Source organism: Oculina patagonica, chromosome 9 (assembly GCF_052425735.1).
Source record: "Oculina patagonica isolate OP01 chromosome 9, crgOcupat, whole genome shotgun sequence".
NCBI classification, from domain to species: Eukaryota; Metazoa; Cnidaria; class Anthozoa; order Scleractinia; family Oculinidae; genus Oculina; species Oculina patagonica.
Window position 1 is genome coordinate 14,476,776 of NC_135766.1, and position 25,093 is coordinate 14,501,868.

At 38.7% G+C, this 25,093-nt stretch overlaps 4 protein-coding genes across 5 annotated transcripts in view; 2 read left to right on the forward strand and 2 right to left on the reverse strand.

Annotated features, from left to right (window-relative positions):
* The window catches only part of LOC144666258 (uncharacterized), a 193,538-nt gene that overhangs the window by 112,706 nt on the left and 55,739 nt on the right, over window positions 1–25,093 (forward strand). The window lies entirely within an intron of this gene.
* LOC144666611 (uncharacterized) lies at window positions 11,769–13,432 on the reverse strand. The gene is made up of 2 exons (XM_078528014.1): window positions 13,276–13,432; window positions 11,769–12,739 (listed from the first exon to the last, which is right to left on the reverse strand). Exons 1-2 carry the CDS (start codon window positions 13,430–13,432, stop codon window positions 11,769–11,771), a joined length of 1,128 nt encoding a protein of 375 aa, XP_078384140.1.
* Window positions 15,798–18,808, forward strand: LOC144666234 (uncharacterized). Of its 2 annotated transcripts, XM_078527635.1 has the most exons (4): window positions 15,930–16,023; window positions 16,194–17,031; window positions 17,333–17,450; window positions 17,543–18,808. In XM_078527635.1, the coding sequence occupies exons 1-4, from the start codon at window positions 15,945–15,947 to the stop codon at window positions 18,791–18,793; spliced, it is 2,286 nt and encodes a 761-aa protein (XP_078383761.1). In that variant the 5' UTR covers window positions 15,930–15,944; the 3' UTR covers window positions 18,794–18,808. The 2 variants fall into 2 exon arrangements, with proteins under 2 accessions (XP_078383760.1, XP_078383761.1); XM_078527634.1 differs by having other exon boundaries at window positions 15,798–17,031.
* Window positions 19,664–22,451, reverse strand: LOC144666239 (uncharacterized). The gene has a single exon (XM_078527641.1). The coding sequence runs from the start codon at window positions 21,488–21,490 to the stop codon at window positions 19,778–19,780; it is 1,713 nt and encodes a 570-aa protein (XP_078383767.1). The 5' UTR covers window positions 21,491–22,451; the 3' UTR covers window positions 19,664–19,777.

The following is a 25,093-nucleotide window of genomic DNA, read 5'->3' on the forward strand; positions in this document are numbered from 1 at the left end:
CATAACTTTTTTTTTTTTTTTTTTTTAATGAATTTGCCAACCCTACTTACAACACTGAGGCTAAATACAGTTCATTACAACACACTACTTATAATACAAATGTTATACAACACAGCTACCTGCACTACAATACAGTTACCTTACTTAAATTACAGTACTAAAATCGCTACTTACATCATTTACAACACGACTACAATTACATCTACAATCACTTCCACTTCTATACGATTTCGTTTTGTGCTGCTGATAATAATACAATTAACACAGGATTACATAACTTACAATAACCATTACTTACAATTTATATGGCTTAATTTATATACTTTGTTTTAAAGAATACCATTTGGCTACAAAGGAGTTACCCATTAAGAAATCTATAAACTCTCGGTATATTTTTTCCATTTAAGATTAACATTTTGGCTGTCTTCCTGATTTTGTGATTTCACTGCATATAATTCCAGTTGGTATGTATAGTTAACAATTTTAATGAATACTCGAAGAGATGGACGGTTGTTGTTCTTCCGGCATTCATAAATGTGATATTTAGCTAGAATTAAAATATGATTAAGTAGTAAGAAATCTTCTTTTCTTTTCCAAACTCCAAAGAGCTTATCTATATCAGAAAGTTCCTCCAAAACAATGTTTGTATTTCTGCACCAGTCAATGAAGTCTAGCCAAAAATCACTGGTAAATGAACATGTGATAAGTAAATGCTCGAGGGACTCGCTCTCTAATCCACAAAAAGTACATAATGGTGAGGCAATCAAACCAATTTTGTGAAGAAATGAGTTGGTTGTTAAGTATCTGTTTAAGATTTTATACTGAAATTCTCTCGACTTTGTGTCTATGAGTACCTTAGAGGATAGACTGTAAATTTCTCGCCATTCTAAGCACGCACTAGAATACTGCTCCGAATATTTCATTTGCGCAGTTGGAGGGGTTTCATACTTGGATCGAACTTCACAATAAACGTTTTTTGAAACAGCCTTGTTAATCAACACTTCTTGATTATTCAAACGCAATTTAATGTGATCATTTAGAACAAATGCTTTATTGCACTTGTGCCCACAGGCGGTTAAGGAATTTCGCCATTGTATTGGCAGCGCATCAATGACTTGCATCAGAGAAAACACTTCTACCGGTGTGAAAATTGAGCTACGAGGATTCTTAATGATTAAATCATTGTTGTCATTTATAAGATTTTCAAGCGTAATTATTCCTTTCTCAAACAATGTGTGACGGAAAATTGATTTATCATTGACACAAATATGTTTATTGTTCCATATGATTATATCCGCCCTAGAAATGTTTGGTAATTTTAACGGAAGTTTCTTTATATCAAATCCACATCCTAAAACAAGTTTACCCCCAACTGGTTTTAAATAGTGTAAGAGCAATATTTTCCAACTACTTTGTTGCGAATCAACAAATTTCTTGCAACACATGATTCGCTGTGTCTTTATGGCTGATTCTAAGTGCGGTGCCCTCAGGCCTCCATTTTCGACGTCACTTACAAGAGAAGATCGTTTTACTTTATCCTTTCCTTTCCAAATAAAATTAAATAAAATCTTGTTTGTTTCTTTGATGATGTCCTTATGCATGCATACTAAGCCAGCTCTGTACATAAAGATTGGAACCACAAAAGTTTTGACAATTTGAATTCGCCCTAAAATCGTTAAGTTCCTCCAATTCCAAAAGTGAAGCTTCTCGCTAATAGATTTTAAAACCTCATCGAAGTTTAACTTTTTCCAAAGGATTTGATTATAGGTTAAGTGAATCCCTAAAATTTTAACCACCTTCTTGACTGTTATATTTCTATCGGAGCAGCTTGCTAGCGTAGGCGGGTTTGGGTTGTGATTCCCCAACCACATCGCTTCAGTCTTTTCGTAATTGACCTTCAGGACAGAACATGACGAAAAACAGTCGATGGTTTCAAATAGAGCGTTAAGTGAAGTACGGTCTCTTAGGAAAGATGTTAATTCGTCTGCAAAAATCTCTAGTTTTATCTCTTCTTTATCTACTATAATGCCTTTGATGTTTTCATTTAGGCGTACATTAATAGCTAAAATTTCCAAGCAAATGATAAATAAATATGGCGATAATGGATCACCTTGTCTTCCCCCTCTAAGAACTTGAAAGGGAGTGGTTGTGTAACCATTGTTCATAACTGTACTTAAGATGTTTTTATAAAATGTTTGTACCCAATGAATAAGAGAAGGACCAAAATTAAAGGCAGAAAGTGCCTCAACCATGAAATTCCGATTTACCGAATCAAACGCCTTTTGGAAGTCTATTCCTACTAACAATCCATTAATCTTTTTTCCTTTCTGTGTACTCTAAGATGTCATCTATGGTTCTCACGGCGTCTAGTATAGTTCTGCCTTTTACGTAGGCATTTTGGTTAAAATGAATTATCTCAGCTAGAACTTTTTGAAGTCTTAGAGCAATGGCTTTTGAACCGATTTTTGCGTCGACATTAATCAAGGAGATAGGTCTCCAGTTACCTATATTTCGTTTGTCTTTACCTTTCTTTTCTATTAATGTGATAATAGCTTGCTTTTGAGTATTAGATAATTCACCACATTCGTAAGAATAATTAAGACAATCGACTACTAAATTTCTAATAGAATTCCAAAATGTTTTGTAAAATTCCACCGTGAGGCCATCGTTTCCAGGTGACTTGTTATTTTGGAATGACTGAAGGCAATCGAAGCACTCCTTGAGCGACAACCTTCCTTCACAAATTCTTCTCATTTCATCGGACAGTTTTGGAATTTCTGCTCTTTGCAGGAATGGATGATTTCTCACTGATTCATCATTTGATGCATACAAATCAGAGTAAAACTTTTCAATTTCCTTAATAATTTTCGTAGGGTTTGTGGTAAGTCTGCCGTCGCTACTAAAGAGTCTTCTAATACAGCTCTTGGTTCCCCTATGGGATTCTAATCCTAAAAAATATTTATTGCTTTTCTCGCCTTTTTCATACCAAGTTGCTCTTGAGCGGATTATTGCACCTTTGGCTAAATAATCAAAAAGCGAGTCGTATTTCATTTTAAGGTCTGCCAACTTCTCATGATTTGTTTCTGATGGATCAGTTGCTAGCATCTCCTCCGCTTGTTTTAAGGATGCTTCAACCTGTAATAGTTCTTGCCTTCTTTTTCTTGCGTTTTCTTTTGTATATTTAATTGTAAATTGTCGCACGCGATACTTAAGGACGTTCGCGCTAATTGTTTATGCGCCGGTGAGGGTAAAAGGCGGAATGAGTTTGCGGAATGGCATGTGGCATGACTTGCGGAATGGCATAATTACGCGGAATGTAATTTACGCGGAATGACTCATTGACATAAATTATACTGAAGAGCGCGCCATTTTTTAAAGAGCAGCCGCTTTATTAAATACTGCGGGCTTAATGATGACAATCGATTGAAGATAGCATGATGTTCTTCACGGATTCTACGAAAATATTTCGGCGGCCAGTGTTTCCCCAATGCTAAGGCTTTTCCATTCTGTGGACGGTTTATCGCTTTTTTAGTCAAAAGATAAGTGGAAGACTTAAAAAAGCGTCAACCGACCGCCGATCGAGTAGAGCGAAACTTCCATATAGTGACTATAGTCCCAAAAACAAGCTATCGTATTTCAGATCTAGCTCGCATTGCAGATTTACCGCTAAGGAATCCGGCGAGTAATTATCACTACCTACTTGTTGTGAATACTTGGCTTTCTCTTAGGAAAAGAAAGTCATTCGCTAAACATACATTTTATTTTACCGCAAAGATCACGAGACGCACAACGATAAAATCCACTGCGGTGTAAATAGTGTCACACCAGCGGAGAAGCCGTGTCACGATCTTTTCATCGCTGTAATAAACAGCTAGAAATATACCAAAAGTAGTTGTCTTCAATGAAACCACTAGCTTTTTCCCACCAAGCAAGTTTTCATTTAGAAAGAAACGATTCCTGGAACAAGGCAGTGACACGGTCACACATTATTTCGCGGGCGACTAACAACACTTCACTCACTTTATTTAAATGCGTTGTCTTTTTAAAAACTTCTCTTCAAGTGGGTTGAACTTGACAGTTGTGTGTCTTGCCTTGAAGTAAGTAGCTTTAGAACGAATATCGTTCTGTATTTTGAGGCAAATAGACGAGAGATTTCATTCACGTTTAACTACTCACACTGTACAGTCAGCCAACGCCAGCTAGTCGAAAATTCAAGTCCTCGGAAGCGTCACGGCAAATAGCAAAAGTAATTTCTCTGGTACTGTTCGGCGTAAATCGTTGATTTGAACGGGGAAATGATCTTTACAAAGATGTTCAATGGAAGTTTCCTCGTCCAGCAGTATTTAACAAGGCGGCTTCTTTTTTAAAATTTGGCGCGCTTTTTGGTATAATTTATGTCAATGAATCATTCCGCGTAAATTACATTCCGCATAATTATGCCATTCCGCAAACTCATTCCGCCTTTTACCCTCACCGTTTATGCGCATCCTTACTGCGCACGTAATTCATGTCGCAACGCCACGCCACGTCATGCACGAGCGCGCGCGCTGAAGAAATTTTCTAAGCAAATATAGGGCTGGTAGACGTCGCGTGAATTTTGATTGAAATTAACTCTCTTAGATGTTTGGTGACCCCCACATTTTTTTGAACGGATCACTTTTGTTGACGATTATCTACGTTTTGCGTAAAAATGAAAAAAATCTATCGATTAAAAGTTCGATTTTTTTTGGACCCACGTACGTTCTAATGCCTCTTTTTGAGCTTTTCGATTTGCTGTACGACGGTTTCAAATACCGCTTTCAGGGTTAAGTCTTACAAAAAGTTGGCAACACTAGAATTTTTTTACGCAACAGACCCACCTCTACAAAATATGACTAAGATCATTTGCCTCTTTTTTCTCATCTTCAATATTTTTAACTATAAATCCTGTAAACCATGTCGAATTGCGTTCGCCAATTTTTCAGAATCAGGGTAGTTTTCCACGCGCTTTATCTCTGAAACGAAGTCGGTGACCCCCACTTTTTTTTTGCATTTCCGACACAAGTAACTTATTATCTGACTGCTGTAAAAATTATAAAAAAATCTATCGACTAGAAAATTTTCGCGCGAACGTCCTTAATTAAGTCCCACAGTACTCTTTTGTCCAGCACTTCATTAAACTCCTCTAGCCATTCAGGTATTTTCTCATTAATCATTTGGACATAGTAGTTGTCGTCAACTAAACTTGAATTAAATTTCCAGTATGAAGGGCCTCGTGCCTGTTCATCTAAGCTATTGAAAGAAATAGTTATTGCCGAATGGTCTGTTCTAATTGCCGTCTTAATGTTAGTTTCCTCCACCTCATCTTGACAAATATCGCTTATCAACCAAAAGTCCAGTCTTCTCTGGACGAGTGGCTTTTTTTGCTTCCAGGTAAAGAGCTTGCAATCTGGGTTCCGTGTTCTCCAAATGTCAATTAAATCATAATTTGAACAAATACTATGAAGAATTTTAGTCGATTCTTTCTCTTTAGGCGTACCTCCGCAGCAGTCAAGGTCCAGATCATTGACAACATTAAAATCTCCCCCAATTATAATTTTGTAATTTTCATCATCAACAATTAAACTGTCTAATTTTTCCTGTAGTTTTTCGAAAAAAGAACACTGTTCACGTACCTTATTCGGCGCGTAAATATTACCCATAATATAATTACAGCCTTGCACCGTGGCATTCATCAAAATATATCGTCCACTTTCATCAGCTATTTTCCTTTTTAAATCAAATTCCAAACTTTCTTTCACAAGTATTAACACCCCACAACTACGATTGGAGCCGTGTGCGAAAAAAATGGGTCCTTTCCATTGACATTTCCATGCGTTTTCTTTGTCTTTCGTACTATACGTCTCTTGGAGAAAGATAATATCTGCATTTTGCTTTTGAAGCCAAATAAACAATGCTTTTCTTTTCTCTAGAGAGCGAATACCTCGGACATTTAAAGAGAGCATTTTGAAATTAACACTTACAACATCCTCGAATTTCTATAGCTTGGTTGAGTCTATTGTCTCCTGTAATAGCGCACATAATTAAATGCCATGAAAAATTTAAAGTAATGAAACTAAAAAATAGGAAATATTTTACAGATACCCTTAATAATAATCTACCACTGCTAACATAGCACTTTAGAACTAGCATACAAACACATAAATATAAAAGTTTTAAGAGGCCGCTAGAATATTTCCTAAATACGGCCATAGTCCCTCGGGGCCTAGGGACTACTGTTTTGAAAACAGAATACGATATGCAAACTATGGCAAGTAAATTATGCGTAAATTTTAACTTTTAGCGGAGTTGTTTTAAAGAAGCATGACGAAGCTAACCGGGAGACAAAAAAAATCATATTTCTAATCATTACGCGAAATCCTAAAGAGTAAGAGATACCATTAATTAGTTCAAAGAGTAATAAGTTTTGAGATAAGTCTGCATGTTGGCTAATATTTTTTCTTAGGTAGGAGATATTCCGGTAGGTTGTCCGCTGAATAAACAGAAGTATTGCCTGTCAGATTTTTACCTTTTATAAATACTCTTCCGACGTTTAATTCCTTAGCTTTCTTGTAAGCGGCGCGGAGCTTTCCACGTTCTTTTGCTGATTCAGGGGAAAGATCTTTGTCAATAAATACCGAAGAGAAGGAAGAACTGTTCATTAGTCTCTTCCTGCTTTGCCAAATCCAATCGCAATCCATTCTTGAGACGAAGCGGACTAAAATTGGTCGTGGGCGCGGAGGACGTGAAGCCTCTTCCCTTGACTCCGTCGAATCTTCGTTGTTCGCAGCTCTGTTCGAAGAAGCTGTGGTGTTTGGATTCCCTGTTCGATGTATTGCATGAAACATTATGTTATCTGTTTCGGCACCGAGTTCAGTTAGAACGTCCATTACTTTACGCGAACACTCCGCATTGCTCTCTCCAGGATTTTCGGGAATGTTGTAGAAACGAAGATTCTCGCGCCTAGAGTAATCTTCCAGCTTAATTAGACGATTTTTAAGAGTGCTGATCTCCTGGTTTAATTTGCTGTTCTCTCTCTCGGCGCTGTCACACTGATCTTGTAAATTTTTGTTTCTCTCTTTAAGAGACTGCACCTCCTCCCACACGGCGGTTAACGATTTCGTTACCTCGCTCAGCTCTGATTTCACTGCCCTAATTTCACCTTTAAGTTCCTCCTTAAGTGCTTTTATGTCCTCGTGGATACTGGACAGTTTTTCTAGGATCATTGCGTCCGATACGTCTTCTTCCTCGCCAGTCGAACTGGTCGAACTTGACTCCCATGCACGTTTCTTTTCTTTTGTTTTTGACATTCGGTGGTCTGAAACTTTAATCATTGTCTTTCGGGTTTAACAAGTCAACAAGATATAACTAACACTCCACATTCACGAAATTGCCATAGTTTGTCGGACCGTTAAATACACCAACCGGCCGCCATGACAGCTCGCCCCAATGCGTTACATAACGACGCAAAATTTAAAACCTATGGCCGGTGTAATAAGGATCCTGAAGGGGGATTTAAATCACAATTCCCAGCCCAAATGTTACTTAAATTAATTTCTCAACCCTTCCTAAATTTTTCCAATTCCCAGTGCCAGCTCAGTTTTTTGCTTTTGATTTCCTGTCCCAGCATAGCCAGCTCCCAGTGACCAAAGTCACATTAATTTTTCCCAGTCAAAATATCTGCCCAAATTACAGTACCAAGTTTATGCCCTCAGGCCCCTCAAAGAGTCCACACTAGGAGTAACAATCGAGGGAGGCTACTGTTCTTTTGGGCACTCAACAGTAGTTGGGATGATCCTTTATTATATTATCTTTTGAAGGTTTAGAGATTTATTGATTTATAATGTTGCGGTTGATAATCCCGCGACGTTTTACGGGGGACCAGAAACGACTTTTACAGCAATGGTGAAAGAGAACGCCTTCCCCTTACTTACCCCCTTTACACCCATTTAAACAAAGCCAATGTAAGCCAATGAGAAACAATGTAAATCAATACTTGCACGGAACGTAATTGAGACTAATTAGTTCCGCATTTCTTCGCGACACTTCTGAGTGGTATAACTACGCCTATCGTAAAACGGTCATCAAGGAGTCTAGGTTATGGCAACCTGTGGATGCTCGTCGTTTGTTGGTGGCCCTTGTGGGCGAAGTCCTGTATATCATGAAAATGTGGAGCCCAGGGGGGGGGGGTAGGAGTGTGTTCTCTGACCAGTAACCAGGATTTTGCACGGGGAGATGCTTATGAGCGCCGCCGGCGCGAAATGTTGACATGTTGAGCGCCACCGGCGCGATAACGTAGGGGGGTTTGTGGGTATCTTCCCCCAGGAAATTTCGGGCCTGAGTTCTGGAAGATGTGAAAGGGGCGTTAAGGTACATCTGAAGTCACTGGATGTCAGAGATTCAACCTTAAAAACCGAGGCACAATTGCTGTTAGAAAGAGCAGGTAAACACAAACAATCGTGGAAATTGAAAAAAGAAAACTGTTCAGTTTTTTTATTGCTCGAGTTAACAATTGCAACTATGTTTGTGAAACTATGCGCGACTGTAAATTTCTAATCCTTCCGGAAAGTATACTGTATGCAATGATATTTTTTTTTTATATTCTAGTAAACTCTTCGAAATTCGCAGCGTTTGAGGTAGCTTGCAACGTTTCCGATTGTATTAATTTATTGTACAAGTACAAACATGAAGCCTGTTATTGAATATGTTAAAATTTCAAAGAGCGTTTTAAAAATAAATTTCGTACTTGCTTGATAGACATGAAACTCGATCCAGGGCTAAATTGATCACGTGCTAGACAACCTTGAAAGTACACAACTTACATTTGCAGGAAAAAAATGTTTATCGTGTGTGTATCAGTAATATGTCATTTTCTTTTTATTTCATTTTTTCCGGTAAACAATTCAAAACGTAGCTTTCCTTCAACAAAAAAGAAACTTGTTATGACATGGGAGGTTTCCATATTGACTTTTTCATTAACTTTTGTGAAATAAAAGTGCGACAAATGCATCATGGAGAATTTAGATACGTGAGTAGATTTTATATATTTAACTTTTTTCTAAGATATAAGCGAAAGAAAATGGACAAATACCATTTCAACGCATCTCACTATAAAAAGCGTTCTATTATACTAAAAAAAATAATGTGTGTTTTTTTTAGGAATTGTTGAATCCATGGAAAACAAAATTGGGGTATACGCCGTTAATTAACGGGTTTTAACATTTATTCCAATAAAAAATGGAGTCCTTAATGCTCAGTATCCATCTTCTATGCCTCTCTTTCGTCTAAGTAAGGAAACCGACCTTACCTCCAGGCCGCCATGCAATCCTCCGACCCTGCTACCCCGAGTCCGGACTCGGAATGCATTTACCGCTGACATAAACCGGCATGCCTTGTGTGTTTGAGTAACGCAATCTTGTTGATGGCGGAAACTCTTTCGAACTCTTCAACGAATCGAATTCTACAGATTCTTGTCGTTAACCCTGCTTTTAAGGTAAGTGTTTGCTAAATATTGATTGCATTCTTGACCTTTCAGTTAAAAATTAGATTTTTAATTTCTAACAAACGGCGATTTACTTGTATTCGACAGCCGACAATTCAATTTTCGCACTGATATTTCCAAAGGCTTCATGTCTGACTCGGAGCTGAAAGTGAAAATTCCGTACTAATTCCTCGAAAATCTGCTTCTGTACTGCCGAGAATGGAACTTGAAGTGTTTAGCTACCTACACTCATTGATAATCTGGCAGGTAAGTGGACTGTATTAATTTTTATCTCTGCGTTAATTTTTTTCCGTTGGTTGAGTTATTTTGCGAAGGCGGCGTTTGTTTACAAAAATACTGTTTGAATTTTTACTTCTCACAATTCGTACTTTTAACTGCCCCAAAATTTTATTGCATATATTTGAAGCGGAGACATTACTCTTTCGCTGGAGTGTAAGTTTGTGAAGTCAAATCATGTATCATTGGCGGTATTTTCGTTCAAACTTGGCCATTTTTTCGAACCTTCGAACTTAGCTTCAAATGGGGAAAAGATAAAAAATTGTAAAAAATTCAAATTTTTTCAAAATCCAAAACCAAACCAGTAATAAATAGCGAACATTCCCTTCTACCGAATAATGACTGAATATTCGGTCTCATTAGGTTTTCTTTTGGCGACGAGTTGTTTAAAAAGTGTCGAAAAATTGTCAGTGAAACCCTTCTGAGATCCCCCAAACCGAAATTCATTCACTGTTGCTAAAATATAAATCGGATGGAGCTCAAAATTATATTTATGTGAATCACTCATCAGGACCTTTATTCTGAGAAAGTTTGAGGAAATTCATTTTGGGGGTCCAAAATACTTAAGGTGAAAAATGCAGATGACCGCCCTTAAAACCCTGGACAGCATTAAACAACAGCTTCGACTGTGCAAACTGATCAGTGAATGGGTCTCGGGGGGTCAACCGCACGCAAAGTTTATGTTGGGAAGAGTCAGTGCTTTTAGCATCTCCCCTATTTCTCGACAAAACAAAACATGCTATTTGAATGGTGTTCATAACTTATAATTGCATTTGCCTTCGCTGTTCTTTCAGACTCGGTCTCACACAAAACCATTCGAGGAATTTATGAATTTATACCGACACGTCTACCAAAGTCGACTCGCTCTCCCCTGGAAAGAAGACAAAAACCAAGATGGCGACCAAACGAATTTTTTAAGCTTTTCAGTTCTGCTTTATTAATTTTACGTTGAACTTTACTTTCGGCAAAATAATATTTTTTTTTAAATGAATACTTCAAAACCCTCAAAGGCAAGTCCCCTTTTTGATTTAAACTTGCAATATCTGTTGTTTTACGCAATTTTAAAACTTCTGGCTCATTTTTCGTCTACTTATGCTTAAAAAATGGAGGTATAATTACCCAGACGCAATAAAATATAAAGATTTCTAGAGAACCACAGCTGAAAAATGCACTTTTTACACGGTGCAAAATATTCAAAACGCTTTGGTCACGTGACGGATGACGTCATGTCCCTCGTTTTGCCATTAAAAAAATTCCATATTAAAAATAACTTACCCGCAAAGCTTCGTTGCCGTGTGATAAAACATCAACATTTTACGGCCCTCGGCCTGGTCTTCCGACTTTGTCGCTCATGTGCATTGCACCCTTAAACTTTAAAACTGACGTGGCACCTAGCAATTTGTAAACGTCCCGCACAAACAAAACCACAAATATGCTATTTGTTTTCAATTCGAGAGCGAAATCTTGTCACAGCAACCATAAATGCTTTTTTAGACATTGTCACGTGATCGATGACGTCATTATCCTAGTTGTGACATGGGAAGACATTTCATGGCAAATGTTATCTTGTGGTGGTCTGACATTGTTCTCGGTATAAAACTGCCAAAGTTATAGAGCCTCAAAGGATTCTTGGAATTTTTTTAAGATAATTATAATTTACTTTATTATTATTATTATTATTATTATTATTATTATTATTATTATTATTATTATTATTATTATTATTGTTATGTTCCTTACGTAATGTTTGTTTAAATTCCTTAGCGCCGGGACCAAACCATGGTCCTGGGGCACTAAAGGGTAGTCAGTTTTTAGCTTGACAAAACCCTCCTCAAAATATGCGCTGTACCCAGCAAGGTTATCTTCTGTAGTTCACTGATGCTTATTTGGCCGGGGATTCTTCCAATATAACTCTCTAGTCCCTTTTTGATAGCTCCAAGTGCTCCAATGATAACTGGTATCGTTTCCGTTCTCATGCCCCACATTCGGCCTGTTTCGATTTCCAAGTCCTTATATTTAGATAGTTTTTCACTTTCACGGATGTGACCTTTGCATATTTGGTGGTTGTTTCATCTGCTTGTTTGTCTGGGATTTGTAGGTCTAGTTCTTGTTTGAATTGCTCTGCTTGCTTTTGTATAGAATACAATTTCTTTCTGCCATCATGTTCTTGCACTAGTTTGATTAGGGCATCATCTGTGTTCTTTAGGTATGTATCGAGCCCTATCGTGGTTGTTTTGTAAGAGGCTTCTAATTGGATAAGACCCCTACCACCAGCATTTCTTGGGAGGTAGAGCCTGTCTACATCTGCTTTGGTGTGATGCATCTTTGATAGGGTGAGTAGTTTTCTTGTTTTTGTGTCTAACCTTTTGATTTCACTCATCTTCCAGTCGATTATGTTAAAACTGTAAGTCACCACTGGGATGGCTAAGGTGTTGATTGCCTCAAATCTATTGGCAGCATTGAGCTCCGTTTTTAGGACCATCCTTACTCTGCGGTAGTATTCCTTCCTCACTTTTTCTTTCATCTTGGCATGCTGTATACCATCACTTGCATCCACACCAAGGTATTTGTATGTGTTCTCTTGGTCTAGTTCCTTGATACAGGTGTCAGTGTCAAGTTGCAGGTCGAAAGTTTCTGTCAGCTTTCTTCCTTTGAATGCAACTTTAGCACATTTGTCCAGCCCGAATTCCATCTTGATGTCATCGCTGAATGTCTTTACAATATTGAGTAGGCCAGTTTGCTGGCTGTCACTTTTTGCATAGGTTTTTAGGTCGTCCATGTAGAAAAGGTGACTGATTGTTTTACCTTGGACTTCATAACCATAAGTGGATGCCTTTATTAATGAACTCAGTGGAGCGAGGGCAAGACAGAATAGGAGTGGAGAGAGAGAGTCTCCTTGAAAGATTCCACTTTTGATATTGATAGACCTTGATGTTATTGACCCTTCAGCGTGGTTGAGGTGTTATTATTATTATTATTATTATTATTATTATTATTATTATTATTATTATTATTATTATTATTGATGATCATTCCCCAAAATTCTTGTTCTGTTCTAGGATTTGACCGTTGTCTGTATAACTAGCCATTTTATTCTGCTTTTGTCCATCAGATCTAGTAAGGCAGATGGTAGACATCAAGTTTTGGCCGTGATGAATTCAATTAGGCTGTGCAGGCCATTTTTAGAGCAAGTTTTTTCAGGATGTTCTCTGAGAAATAGGAACAAAAGAAATAGGTCCAAATATTCCTCTTGTGATTTGAAGTAGTGCATTAGCAAAAAATCCGTTAAACGTAATAATCCAAGGTGGAGCATTTTAATTCTCATTAAACTCAGTAGTCTGGATGAAACATTCATTCTCCGGGTCTCCGTTATCTCCGATATATTGAAAGGAAGTTTGTAAGCGGACAGTCAGGGTAATATGCGTATATCACAACGCAGATTACGCTATTACTATTCCTTGTACTTGAACTGCAAGTACCATCTCCACTCTCCACTAGTAACTTTTTCTTAAGTACCACGGAGACATCGGAGAACCGGAGAATGAACTTACAGTTTATACAGAGTGCATTAATATACATATATAATGACTTGAATTCAACAATCAATATTCCTTGTAACTGAACTGCAAGTGCCATCTCCACTCTCCAGTAGTAACTTTCTCTAAAGTACCCCGGAGACAACGGAGAACCGGAGAATGAACTTACAGTTTAAACAGAATGCATAATATACATATATAATATTAATATTAATATATATATATAATATTAATATTAATATAATATATATTAATATATATATATATATATATTAATATATATTAATATATATTATTATATATTAATATATTATGTATATTAATGAATTCTGTTTAAGCTGTAAGTTCATTCTCCGGTTCTCCGTTGTCTCCGGGGTACTTTAGGGAAAGTTACTACTGGAGAGTGGAGATGGCACTTGCAGTTCACTTTCAAGGAATAGCAATAGCTTATTCTCTGTTATTATATATGTATATTATGCATTCTGTTTAAGCTGTAAGTTCATTATCCGGTTCTCCGATGTATCCGTGGTACTTTAGGGAAAGTTGCTAGTGGAGAGTGGAGATGGCACTTGCAGTTTACACAGAGTGCATTAATCAACATATATAAAACTCAGATGGAGTTAACGTTATTCCTTACGATAAAACTGCAAGTCTTCTAGTCACCGTTGCCAACTTTTTTATAATACAACGGGGACAACGGAGTCCCGGAGAATGCACTTGCAGCTTCGTCCAAACTGCCGAGATAAATTAAAAATAAACGCACAATGCGGATACAAGTATTTGCACGCTAAACTGAAGAAGCTTTAGAAAGCTGGAATGAAAGCTACTTTGTTGTTAGTTAATTCCTACAGGAGTTTCTTTTGTCCTGTGAAAAATATAACTTAAACTATGTTCCGGAGCAAACAAAACAAGCTTATACCTGCACGCAGGTATAAGCTACGAAACTGTTAGTGTATTGTTGTATATGGCTTTTGACCAGCGACACGTTCTTTTAGTGAAACTATGCTACATAGTGAAATCAACAACTTATGTGGGTATAAAATGGATTTGCGTGACGATGCTTCGTCCGCTGAACACATGCGCTTCTTTTGTCTTAAGCAAGACTATAACAGTACATTCTTTAAAGCTCTCCTTTTGTCCAGCTATAGATTTTTGCTTAAACTATGTCACACAGGGAAAAAAAAATTTGTTCAAACAAAAGGATGCGTGAATATTAGAGTCATTATATTTATGTGCGTACAAAATAAATCTGACTAACGACACTAAGGCAGTCATTTGAGCACAAGACGCCATGGCCTCAAGACCTGCAAGGCAGCTTAATAGTAAGGTAAGCAAAATCTCTTCCATTCTTGTCGTAAGGCTTATTGGATAGAGAAGGCTATCGCTAGTTTTTGTATCTTAATCCGCCATTTTGGAATAAGACCTTTCCTTGTACAAATCCGCCATATTAAAATAATCAGAACAAGAAACAAACTACAGTCAATTGATTGTTGAAGTAACACCTTTCTGCAAAAACGCCCGCCATTTTGAAAACAAGCCAAGCAAGGAGATTACTAAAACTTCTAAGCTGTCGTAGTACGACCTTTTCGTGGCAATATCCGCCATATTAAAATGGTCAGAACAGAAAACGATCTACAGCTATTTTATTGTTGAAGCAACACGTTTGTGCGGATAAGGCCGCCATTTTGAAAAATAAGCCAAGCAAGGAGATTACTAAAACTTCTAAGCTGTCGTAGTACGACCTTTCCGTGGAAATATCCGCCATATTGAAATGGTCAGAACAGGAAGCGATCTACAGTTACTTTATTGTTGAAGCAACACGTTTGTGCAGATAAGGCTGCCATTTTGAAAATAAGCCAAGCAAGAATATGACTAAAACTCTTTCGTTATAGTAGTACGACCTTTTCGTGGCAATATCCGCCATTTTAAAATGAGCAAGACAAGAAACGAACTACAGCTACTTTATTGTTGAAGTGACACCTTTTTGTGGAAAAGCCCGCCATTTTGAAAAAAAAAAAGCCGAGCAAGAAAACAGCTACAACTTCTTTTTAATAACGGAAACAGGAAAGAGATATCTAGACCTACTTAGGCGTAAAATAAAAATATATATGATGTATATTTACAGGAAACCCGCACTTTTTTAAATGGCCAAGACACGAACTACAACTACTTTCAAATACATTTTGGCGAAAAAGTCCTTTATTCTGAAGATTAGTGAACCGGGTGCTTAATACATTTGCTTGAATAATTATATATTACCTTAGTGTTTGAAAACTAAGTCTGCTTCATAATTATAAGCCATAGAATTTCAGGGTTAAGTCGATTCAAAAATTATCTGATATTTTTTCATAGAATATACGAAGTGCCTTGGTGAGCAAAATCCTCCCAGCAGCGTACAGATGTTCTTTGTTATCTGCAAAAGTTTCATTTCGCAGAGGCGAGAATAACACGAGCACAAATTTAAAGTTAGAAGATCAATGGTTAGAAATATGCAAGAAAAGGGATGAGTGCGATCGAGCCATAAAGAAGATTCAGGGCCTTGCATTTTTTTTTCTCTGCTATATCATCGATTGAAAGCAAAGTAGACAGAGATAACATTGAGATGGAGCTAGATGGAGAAGACAAAGAGCAGGAAAAGAAAACTAAAAGTGTCATCTATTGGCCTGCAATTTCTTATTGGATTGCCGTTCAGTCGCCAAACGGCACGCGAGTTTCAACAGTGCCCGTTCACAATGTTCTGTTGAGTACGGAAATGGAAGTGAATGCAAAAGTATTACCAGAATGCAAACAAGGAAAAGAGGAACAATCAGCTGCCCCGCTGTGTACGTCCCTCAAAGATCACAACAATAACTTTCTGCAAGAAAAGGTCGATCTCTCATTTTCTCACGGTTTAAAAACCCTGCAAGATCAACTGATGGAAGAACCTCTCGAAGATTCATTGCGAGGAAGTGAGCGTGTTGTAAGATTACAGATCATCTCAACTGCATTTTGTCCTGTTCTACGCGACAAAGGCGTCCCAGCTCTCGTTCGGGCCGGGCTTAAGGTCGACGTATTTGGAATCGAAAATTCACATCCGCCTGAAGGAAACCAGGGTATTTCCAAAGCATTAGCCTCGCCGATTGTAATAGCCATGAATGACGTCGAACGTGCGATGGAAAAACTTGGTTATTCGCTCTACAAAGGAGAAGTTTACAAGAAAGTTCAATCTTCTAAATATACATTCAGTCACTGTTGCACAGTTAAGAGGTTTCTATCGGTGCTCGGCACAAATGAAAACTACAAAGAAACCATAGTAAAACACCTTCACAAGCTGGACAGCCTCCTGAGTGACCCTGAGAGCGAATTTGGCAAGCAGATGAAAATCGATTTCGATCTAATCGAAGTCTCAGACGGCTGGTGCTTCTCCTTAAGCAGGAGAGAATTTGTCGAAAACGCCATTTGCCACACAGATGTCGGACAAACATCACCGCGGGCTTTCGTCGAGTATACAAGGGACAAATTACCAGATGTCACGTTCTTTCAAGAAATCCTTGAAAACAGCCTTAGTGAGGAGGAAATCGGCCATTTTTGCGAATACTTCGTTCGTCTCCTCAATTACGGAACAAAACAACACAAAGAGAAAGTCCTATGTTTAGTTGGGGAGCCCAACAGTGGGAAAACGAGTCTGTTCGCCCCAATTGCTGCCATCATTCCTCAAAGGTAAGTGATGGAACTTAGCTTAGACGATAAAGGGTCGATAAATGTTATTTTTCATCCTTCTCGTTTAGATAGTTTTGTAAAATGACCATGGCATTTATTTATTTTAGCCTCGACTGGTCAACTATCACCCCGTATTACGTATACGTCATAGAACCAGTTGGACTTCACTGTTTAAGATATACAGATCAATTTTATTTGTATACTGTCCTGTATCTGCTACACGTCTTTAACATTTCTTCTAAAACTGCCCACTAAGCATACGTAATCTCATCAGTTTTTCTTTTTTTCTTGTTGATCTTAGGTACATAGCCATGATAACTAAACAAAAAGCTTTCAATAAAAGCTTAATAGACCAGCAAACGCAAATTATTTTCCTTGACGAGGCTTACGCTGGCCTTTTGGAGCCTGACGATTGGAAGGTGGGTAGAGTTAACTTTGGGCAACCTTTTGCTTTATATATTTTCCTATCTTGCTTTTGTTTTTATTAAACAAAATGCGTTTTCCGTTATAGGTGCTCACCCAAGGTGGACTAATGGCCCCTGACAGAAAGTTTAAGTCATCAAAGGCCATGAACATACGCTGTCCCATGTTCATTACATGTCAAAGTAAAATGGATTTTGGCGAAGAACACAACGCCGCGATGGAAGTGCGTTTGCGAAAATTCCAATTCAAGACCCTGAAATCCCCACCCGTCGCCGGCGTCCAGAAATTCTTAAAGGACCACGCCATGGATTGCATCGTGTGGGCGGCAACCAAGGCTGTTGAACCAGAGGACGAGTTGCCTCGACCACCTAAAGAGACGCGCAAGGATGACGAGCCATTTGGCGAGGAGGAGAAAGCTCGCATTAAGAACCTCACGTTTGACGAAAGTGACAAAGACAGCGAGGGAAACATTGCCGACGATCCCTTCGAAGAGACTTCACAAGAAAGCGACGAAAGTTTGAGTTTGACCGACGAACAGGCCAGTCCCAGTTTCGTAAATGTAATGGAAAAAGAGCTGGATATGATTTCAAAACTATGTGAAAAGGAACCCCCACACAGTCTCAAAAGGAGGCAACTCGAGGTAATCGGCGCTAACGTTAAGCAGGTAAAAGAAGATTGCCGTAACCAGGAAGAAGAAAGAAAAGCACAATTTCTAAACGAGACAAAAGCGCGTTGGATCGCTGTCGGAATGCTTAGGGAAGAGGACGCAAACCTGTTAGAGTCCGTCGATGGACCGTACCATCCGAACATCGAGAAGACCAGAGAGGAATACTTTGCCAATAAAAGGGCCGAAGAGGAAAGGGCGCTCGAAGAAAGAGCACAAAAGTACTACGAAGATGAATGGGTGATAGCCAAAGAGAAAGAATTACAAGATCTGCAAACGAAGGAGGATACAGCGACGGATCAAGACACCAAACGTGCTCTCGCATACGTGATGCAAGTTGCCGTTGATGCGTTAAAGGGCAGATTCATGAAAGAAGACGTACCTCGACTAAAGAAGTATGTGCTGATGGAGCGAAAACGCGTTGCCGTAGAACTTGGCTGGTGTTCACGCGACCAAGCAGCAACGATTCAAAGCATTTGGTGTCCACTGCCATATCCGAGAGAGCAGGAATCCGAGGAAGACTTGTACATCACTCAGTCTTCACAGCCGTCGACATCGAGAGCCCCAAGCCAGTATTCTCATAGACGCAATTCCAAGAAAAGGCGAGCCAGCCAGAGTAGTCAAGTAGCCAAGAGAGGACAAATAACTCATTTTTTTAAACCAACCCAGGAGTGACATTCTAGGACATCTTGTGAGACTTAATAAGACATGTGGTAAATCGTGTAAGCCATGCATGTAGAGAGAGAGATTGGTCAGATAATGTTATCATATCACTTAAATCCGTTTTCTGTGAAACGAAAGATGCTATTAGTCGAGCCGAGAGTGATGCTATTAAATAAATTTAATACATAAGCGAACAAGCGAATAGTTAATATAGGGGCAATTCGTTGTGAAAACATTGCATTTAGTACCAAGGTAGCCGCTAGCGTGTTATTAATCAATAAGAGTGTTACACAGAATACAACCGAAAACCGTAATAAGCATCGCATTGTGACATCGTTGAATCAAAAGCAATTACACTACATAATGTGAAAGACAAGCGTGTACATGTATACAGTAAAAATTAAAGTCAAGTTATCAGCTAACATACTGTCTTTAGTAGTCTTATTAATCACAAATTGGGCGCATTCGATTTCTAACGAGAATCTTTTGCGATCATGGGGCAATGTTCCAAGGGTCTCCAGTTCACTGATTGTAGCACACCGAGTTCTTCTCGGAGAATGTCCAATCGTTGTACCGGCGACGAGATCGTGTCTAGAAATTGGCTATTTCTTGCAATATTGCGATCCTCCAGCTTTATGGCGATAAAAAGACAGGCCAGGATCAGCTCTCTAAATGTAGACCTTTTTCTGTTCGAAGTTTTGTTCAAGTGTCGCCAAAGTAGACTTTCCGCCAACAAAGCCGTTTCTTTCGGGTAGTCGCAGTCACACATTTCTTCCAAAAATTCCCCAGCAAATTTTAGATCGCCCAAAGACAGCGCGGGATGTTTTTCTGTAATCCTGTCCATCCTACTCATTCGGCGCAGCAAAGAAAGAGGCAAAATGTTCTGTGTCGTCCGAATTTGTAGCGAAGAAACATTTGCAAGCATGCTTTTGGAACTTAAAACCGATTGTGATTGGCAGGGCCATAACCAATCACTGCCAACTTGGGATAGTGCTCTCATCTTTTAGAATATGATCCAAATTTTCTGGCTGCCCGGCTCAGCAGAGAATTAGGTGTTCTTCCCTCGTGAAAATGAAAATCGGGGTCCCTCAAAATCGCTTTCCACTGACCGAAGCCATGTCGCTTAAGTCCAAGTTTTAGATACTTGTCTTCCTCTGGAGTGAACATCACATTTTTTCTTCTAGTGCCAATTTCTGTCTGTCTAGCATATCGTGTTTTAGTGATCTTTTCGTCCTCTTCGGCTGGTGAACTATCGCTGTTGTCATCATTTTGCTCTTGCGAAGAAATTGACTTGTCTGAAAGTCTCGTGCGCACTTCCATTTCTAGCTCTGTTCCCTTGTCGCCGTGTAGTTTTTCCAAACATTTGTGCGCTTTGCTAGCGATCTCGCGCGATCGTTGTTTTTGATAGTGAACTTTTGCCACGACTGAGCTGTGTTTCTGGTCCTCGGAAATTGTGCTCTGCGCACTGCTGCTGAGATGTCTAGTACTTGCCGTCTCGACAATTTGTCGATAGCGAGTCGGATGAACGTACTTGCCTGTTGCATCGAAGACCAGCTTACTCATTAGTTCTCCTAGCTTGTTGTGTTGTCCTCCATTTCTCGTCACTAAAACATAATCACTGTTCGGCTTGAGCAGAGGGCGAATGTGATTGATGTAGCCATCTAACACTTGCATGCTAGTCTCGGTCAGGTAAAGAGAATCAAAGCCATATTTTCCTGCTGTTTTGAACATTTTCTGATCAATAAATCCGCCGTTGCTTTTAGCTTTATTCACCATCTCAACAGTCAAATACTGATATGTCATCGGACGTGAACCTTTGACCTTGATGAACAAATATACGGCGAGAAATTTGGTAGCAAAAGATAACTCAAATGGGGATATCGAACCTGGATTATCCTTGCATGATTTCAGCACGATTTCGTAGCGCGGCAAGTATCGCCCAACGACTTCCAAGAGCTCTTCGAGCGTGGCCCAGTGTCCCTTGGCTTCTAAGGCGTCGATATCCAGTTCGCTAGTCCATTGTAATCGCATCATCTTGGACACGGTTTTGCGCACTTTTTTCAAGTACAGTTCTGTACAAGATAACCCTCTTAACACCGATTCCGAAGCTCCATTAACTTTTCTGAAATCCCCCAATTCTGCAATGGCGTCCAAGTAGCTTATGCGACCTGCATGCCCGAGTTTCCACACATCTTGCATCATGTCAACAAATTTGAAAAGAAGATCAGGCGAACATAGACTAAAGTCAACAATTTCAAATGTGAGATCCTCATCTTCCTCGCAACAAAATTTAAGAAATTTTAAACACCTGCTGACAATTTGGCGTGCTTGCCGATCGCTTTTACACCCACCACCACTGCCGGTGAGCCAGGACAAAAATTCTTGAGCGATTTTGCTTGACATGTCAAAAGAGAGAGCTTTTCTAAATTGATGTGGATTCTTGTCATCACTGGCCTCGTGTGTGTTGCTTTGTTGACATGCTTCACTCTGAGGGATGTTTGGCTTCTCGTCGAAATAAAAGTACCAACGGTGTTTGTTCTTGGTGTGTTTTCTACAGCCTCTTTGTGTGGTAAATCCATCATGCTTGCAGCCTTGAACTGGGCAGTGAAAAAGGCCATCTGAGTCTTCTTCTTCTAAGTGAAGCCTTTTGGGTTTAGGCGACGCGTTTGGTAATTTTGACCAGTCGATTTCTACTCCTCTTTTGCTCATCTTTTGAGATCTGATATTGTGAAGTTTCTCGCGAGACTACTGTTTTTATACTAAATGGCTGACTTGTTATCCACTTGATATATGGCCCGCTTTTTTACACAATTAAACCGAACAAAGGAACAAAAGGACAAGTCTCGCCTTGTTCAAACGTGCCCTAACGTGATCAAACATGAGACAGGCAAGCCAAGGCTAATATTAAACTTGCCCTCGGGCATGTTAGATTGACAAGCTGAAATCAAAACTCGCGCTCCTGTTGATCAAACCAAAATAGGAACCATCGTTCCCATTTAGTAAACCAAGTAAAAAAAGGAATGCTAGTTCCTCTTTATCTTAAAGTGGAACTTATCAGTTCCAATATGAAAACAGAACTGTTGTTCCCATTCAACTGGAAAAGGAACAAATTTCCAAGGAACAAAATTGCTTTTGAAAGGAACCACTTTAAAACATTTGGGAACGACATGCCACGATTAGGAATAGCACGTTCCCAATCGTTCATAAGAAAATGCTTAAGCGGAACAGTCGTTCCTCATTATCGAACTCCGGAACGTAATGCGCTCGTTATTAGGAACAAATTGTTTAAAAGAGAACACTCGATAAAATCGGAACCATTCAAAAAGGACCATATGTTCCTCTAAAGATAAAAACGGAACAAAGAGTTCCCTTTATTCGAAATAAAAAGGAACTTTGTGTTCTTATTTATGACAAAAGGAACCCTTTGTTCCGAATTCAGACATCGTTGTTCCTGTTACTGTTTTCGGCCTAAATTACAGTTCCTTTAAGTGTATTCTGAGTTTGTTCCTAAAGCAATTAGAGGAACAAAACAGTAAAACTGGCGGAACACCAGCTTTTCAAGAAAGCCATTATTTTTCGTGTCGCATCAGCTAAAATCCTAATTTGAAAAGTTGCTAATGTAGGGAATATGCCAACAAGGCAGGCAAAAAAATATCGACGAAAAACGTTGTATTTAAAGCAAAAAAATCTGCTCTCATCAATTTTGGGGAATGTATATGATCATGTAGTAAATAGTCAGAAGAATTTGCTGTTAACACTCGAAGACATGGGCAACCTTGTCCCAGGGTCTTCTCGACGATTTTCAAAATGGCGGCTATTTCCCGCCCGCCATTTTGAAAAGCGGAGAAGACCTGGAAACCAACCTCGAGGTTGCCTGAAAACGAGGTTGAGACATTTGAGCTCCGTTCTCAACATTCTCGTCCCCTTAACCCTTTTCGTTTCTCTTAGCCGGCAGGGCCTTGGCACGAGAAACGAAGGGCTCTGGGGACACAGAATTTCCAGTCCTAGATTCCAAGACTTCCGGTCTTCATGTATGCAGTCACGATGTTTCAAAAGAATGTATGAGAGAGTCATCGCGTTTTTGACTCCCGTTCAAGAATTCTTTGTTTCACAGCCAATAAAAAAAAATTCGAATTAATTCAAAAATCTTTTGTCTCCAGAGCCCTTCGTTTCTCGTGCCAAGGCTTCGCCGGCTAAGAGAAGCGATAAGGGCTATGGGAACGAGAATGCGTTCTCAATCGCATAATGATATTTATCGTGGTATAAACTGTGCATAATACGAGCATTTAGGGACCGCATGTGAAACCATTAGGCCGTTTATTAATTTATTTTTCTGCTCCGCGCGCGGTCCAGATGACTTGAAACGCGCATCCTGACCCGCTCGAAAACCTTTTTACCTGCCGCTTTCTGTATGAGAAAATTAATATTTTGTCTAGGCATAGAAATATTGATTAAATTATTTTTTCTAAAACGTGGAACTTTGTTTGGTCAAAGAAATGACAACCGCCTTTGTCCGTGTGGAGAAATGGAGAAAGTCATTTGGATTTTATTTATTGTATTTTCACATTTTAGCAATTTGCTTTATATACACTCTCAAACAAACTTGAAGCTTTTGAACCTGTCGTGTCTAATAAAAAGTTATCTTACGTTATGTTACGTTACGTTACGTTATGTTACGTTACATTATGTTACGTTACGTTACGTTACGGTATGTTAGGTGACGTTACGTTATGTTATGTTATGTTATGTTATGTTATGTTATGTTATGTTATGTTATGTTATGTTATGTTACGTTACGTTACGTTATGTTATGTTATGTTATGTTATGTTATGTTATGTTATGTTATGTTATGTTACGTTACGTTACGTTATGTTATGTTACGTTATGTGATTGACACTCTGGGTTGATAGCGATGTTTCCTGAAAGCTTTTGAATCTCACTGATTAAATTTTTGAAATTTTCTCTTATATTGCCAACCCGCTGTAGCATTCCAATGAAGTTTACCATAAACTCTTTCGATCCGCAAAGAAAAACCGCAGGAAAAAAAATGCGCTTCCTAATCCTTTTCGATGTCAAAAAAAATAAACCACACTTGTTTTTACAAGAAGTCGGAAGGCACTGATTTCTTTACTGTTTTTATTACTAACTAAAATATCTCCCCAGTTTAAGAATTGGAAATTGGAATTAAACGCGGCACAGTTTGAGTTGCTTCGAAAGCAATATCATAAGAATACTTTATAATGGAGAATAATGTACATAAAATGAAGTTGGAAAACATATGCCGAGAATCCTGGCCTGTTACACAAGAATTCGAGAAACGACTGAAAACTAATATAACCTCATCAGATGACATAGATTCTAGAGAGAGAATAATTCAGTTAGAAAAATAATTTGCAGCATAATTTTCTTCTCATTTTGCCTCTGGCGAGAGCGGCATTATCAAAGTCAGAAAAAACACAAGTGACACGAATTTTCATCGAACAATTTTCTTCGGATGTCTATTTGCAATATGGCATCTATAAGAAAAATTCAAGTACCACCTGTGGATCTTGATATACTTCTATAATTCCGAAGAAGTAAGTTTAATCTTATTGTAATACTTCAGCGCGAAGTGGCCACCAAGGAGACCAACTCAATGTTTGCTGAAATATCGGCTCCTTTGGAAAAAAATAAGAATTTCTGATAAAAGGAATGAAGAGCAATAACATGGACCGATCCCTTAAAATACATTAACTAACATGTTCAGCTAAATTCCGGTAAAATTTTACAGAATTTGCAAACAAAACATACAAATACCGTCGTAAACGATGGGTCGGATCTCCTAATACTTCTGTTCCCAGCAACAGTTTTGTCAGGGTTTTCCACTTTACATCAGAACTTCTGTTTGCATATATTTTTCAGGAAAATAGGTCCGGAGCAGTGAACGTTCTCGTAATCTCAAAACAAACCTTAACTCCCTTGATAACAGTCAACGATATCATCAGTAATGAACAGCAAGGGGAGTTTTGTTGCTAACCTTGTTAGGAAAATGTTTGACTGTCTACTAAAAATGACAAATTCTGAATAACAATGAGAACGCGCGCGCTGCCAAAAGACGGGTGACTTCTAATCTCCGCCAAATTGTTCATTGGCAAGAAATAAATAAACCTAATTGCTAAAACGTTCTCAAATACAAAAAAGAAAAATGAAAACAGCCAACTAGTAATTAACTAGCCTAATCGTTATTTAAGGGACCGTGTCACGGATTTTAGCCAAACTTAGGCATGGGAAATGACCATCAAATACGTTTAAATATATAAAATAACCGCTTA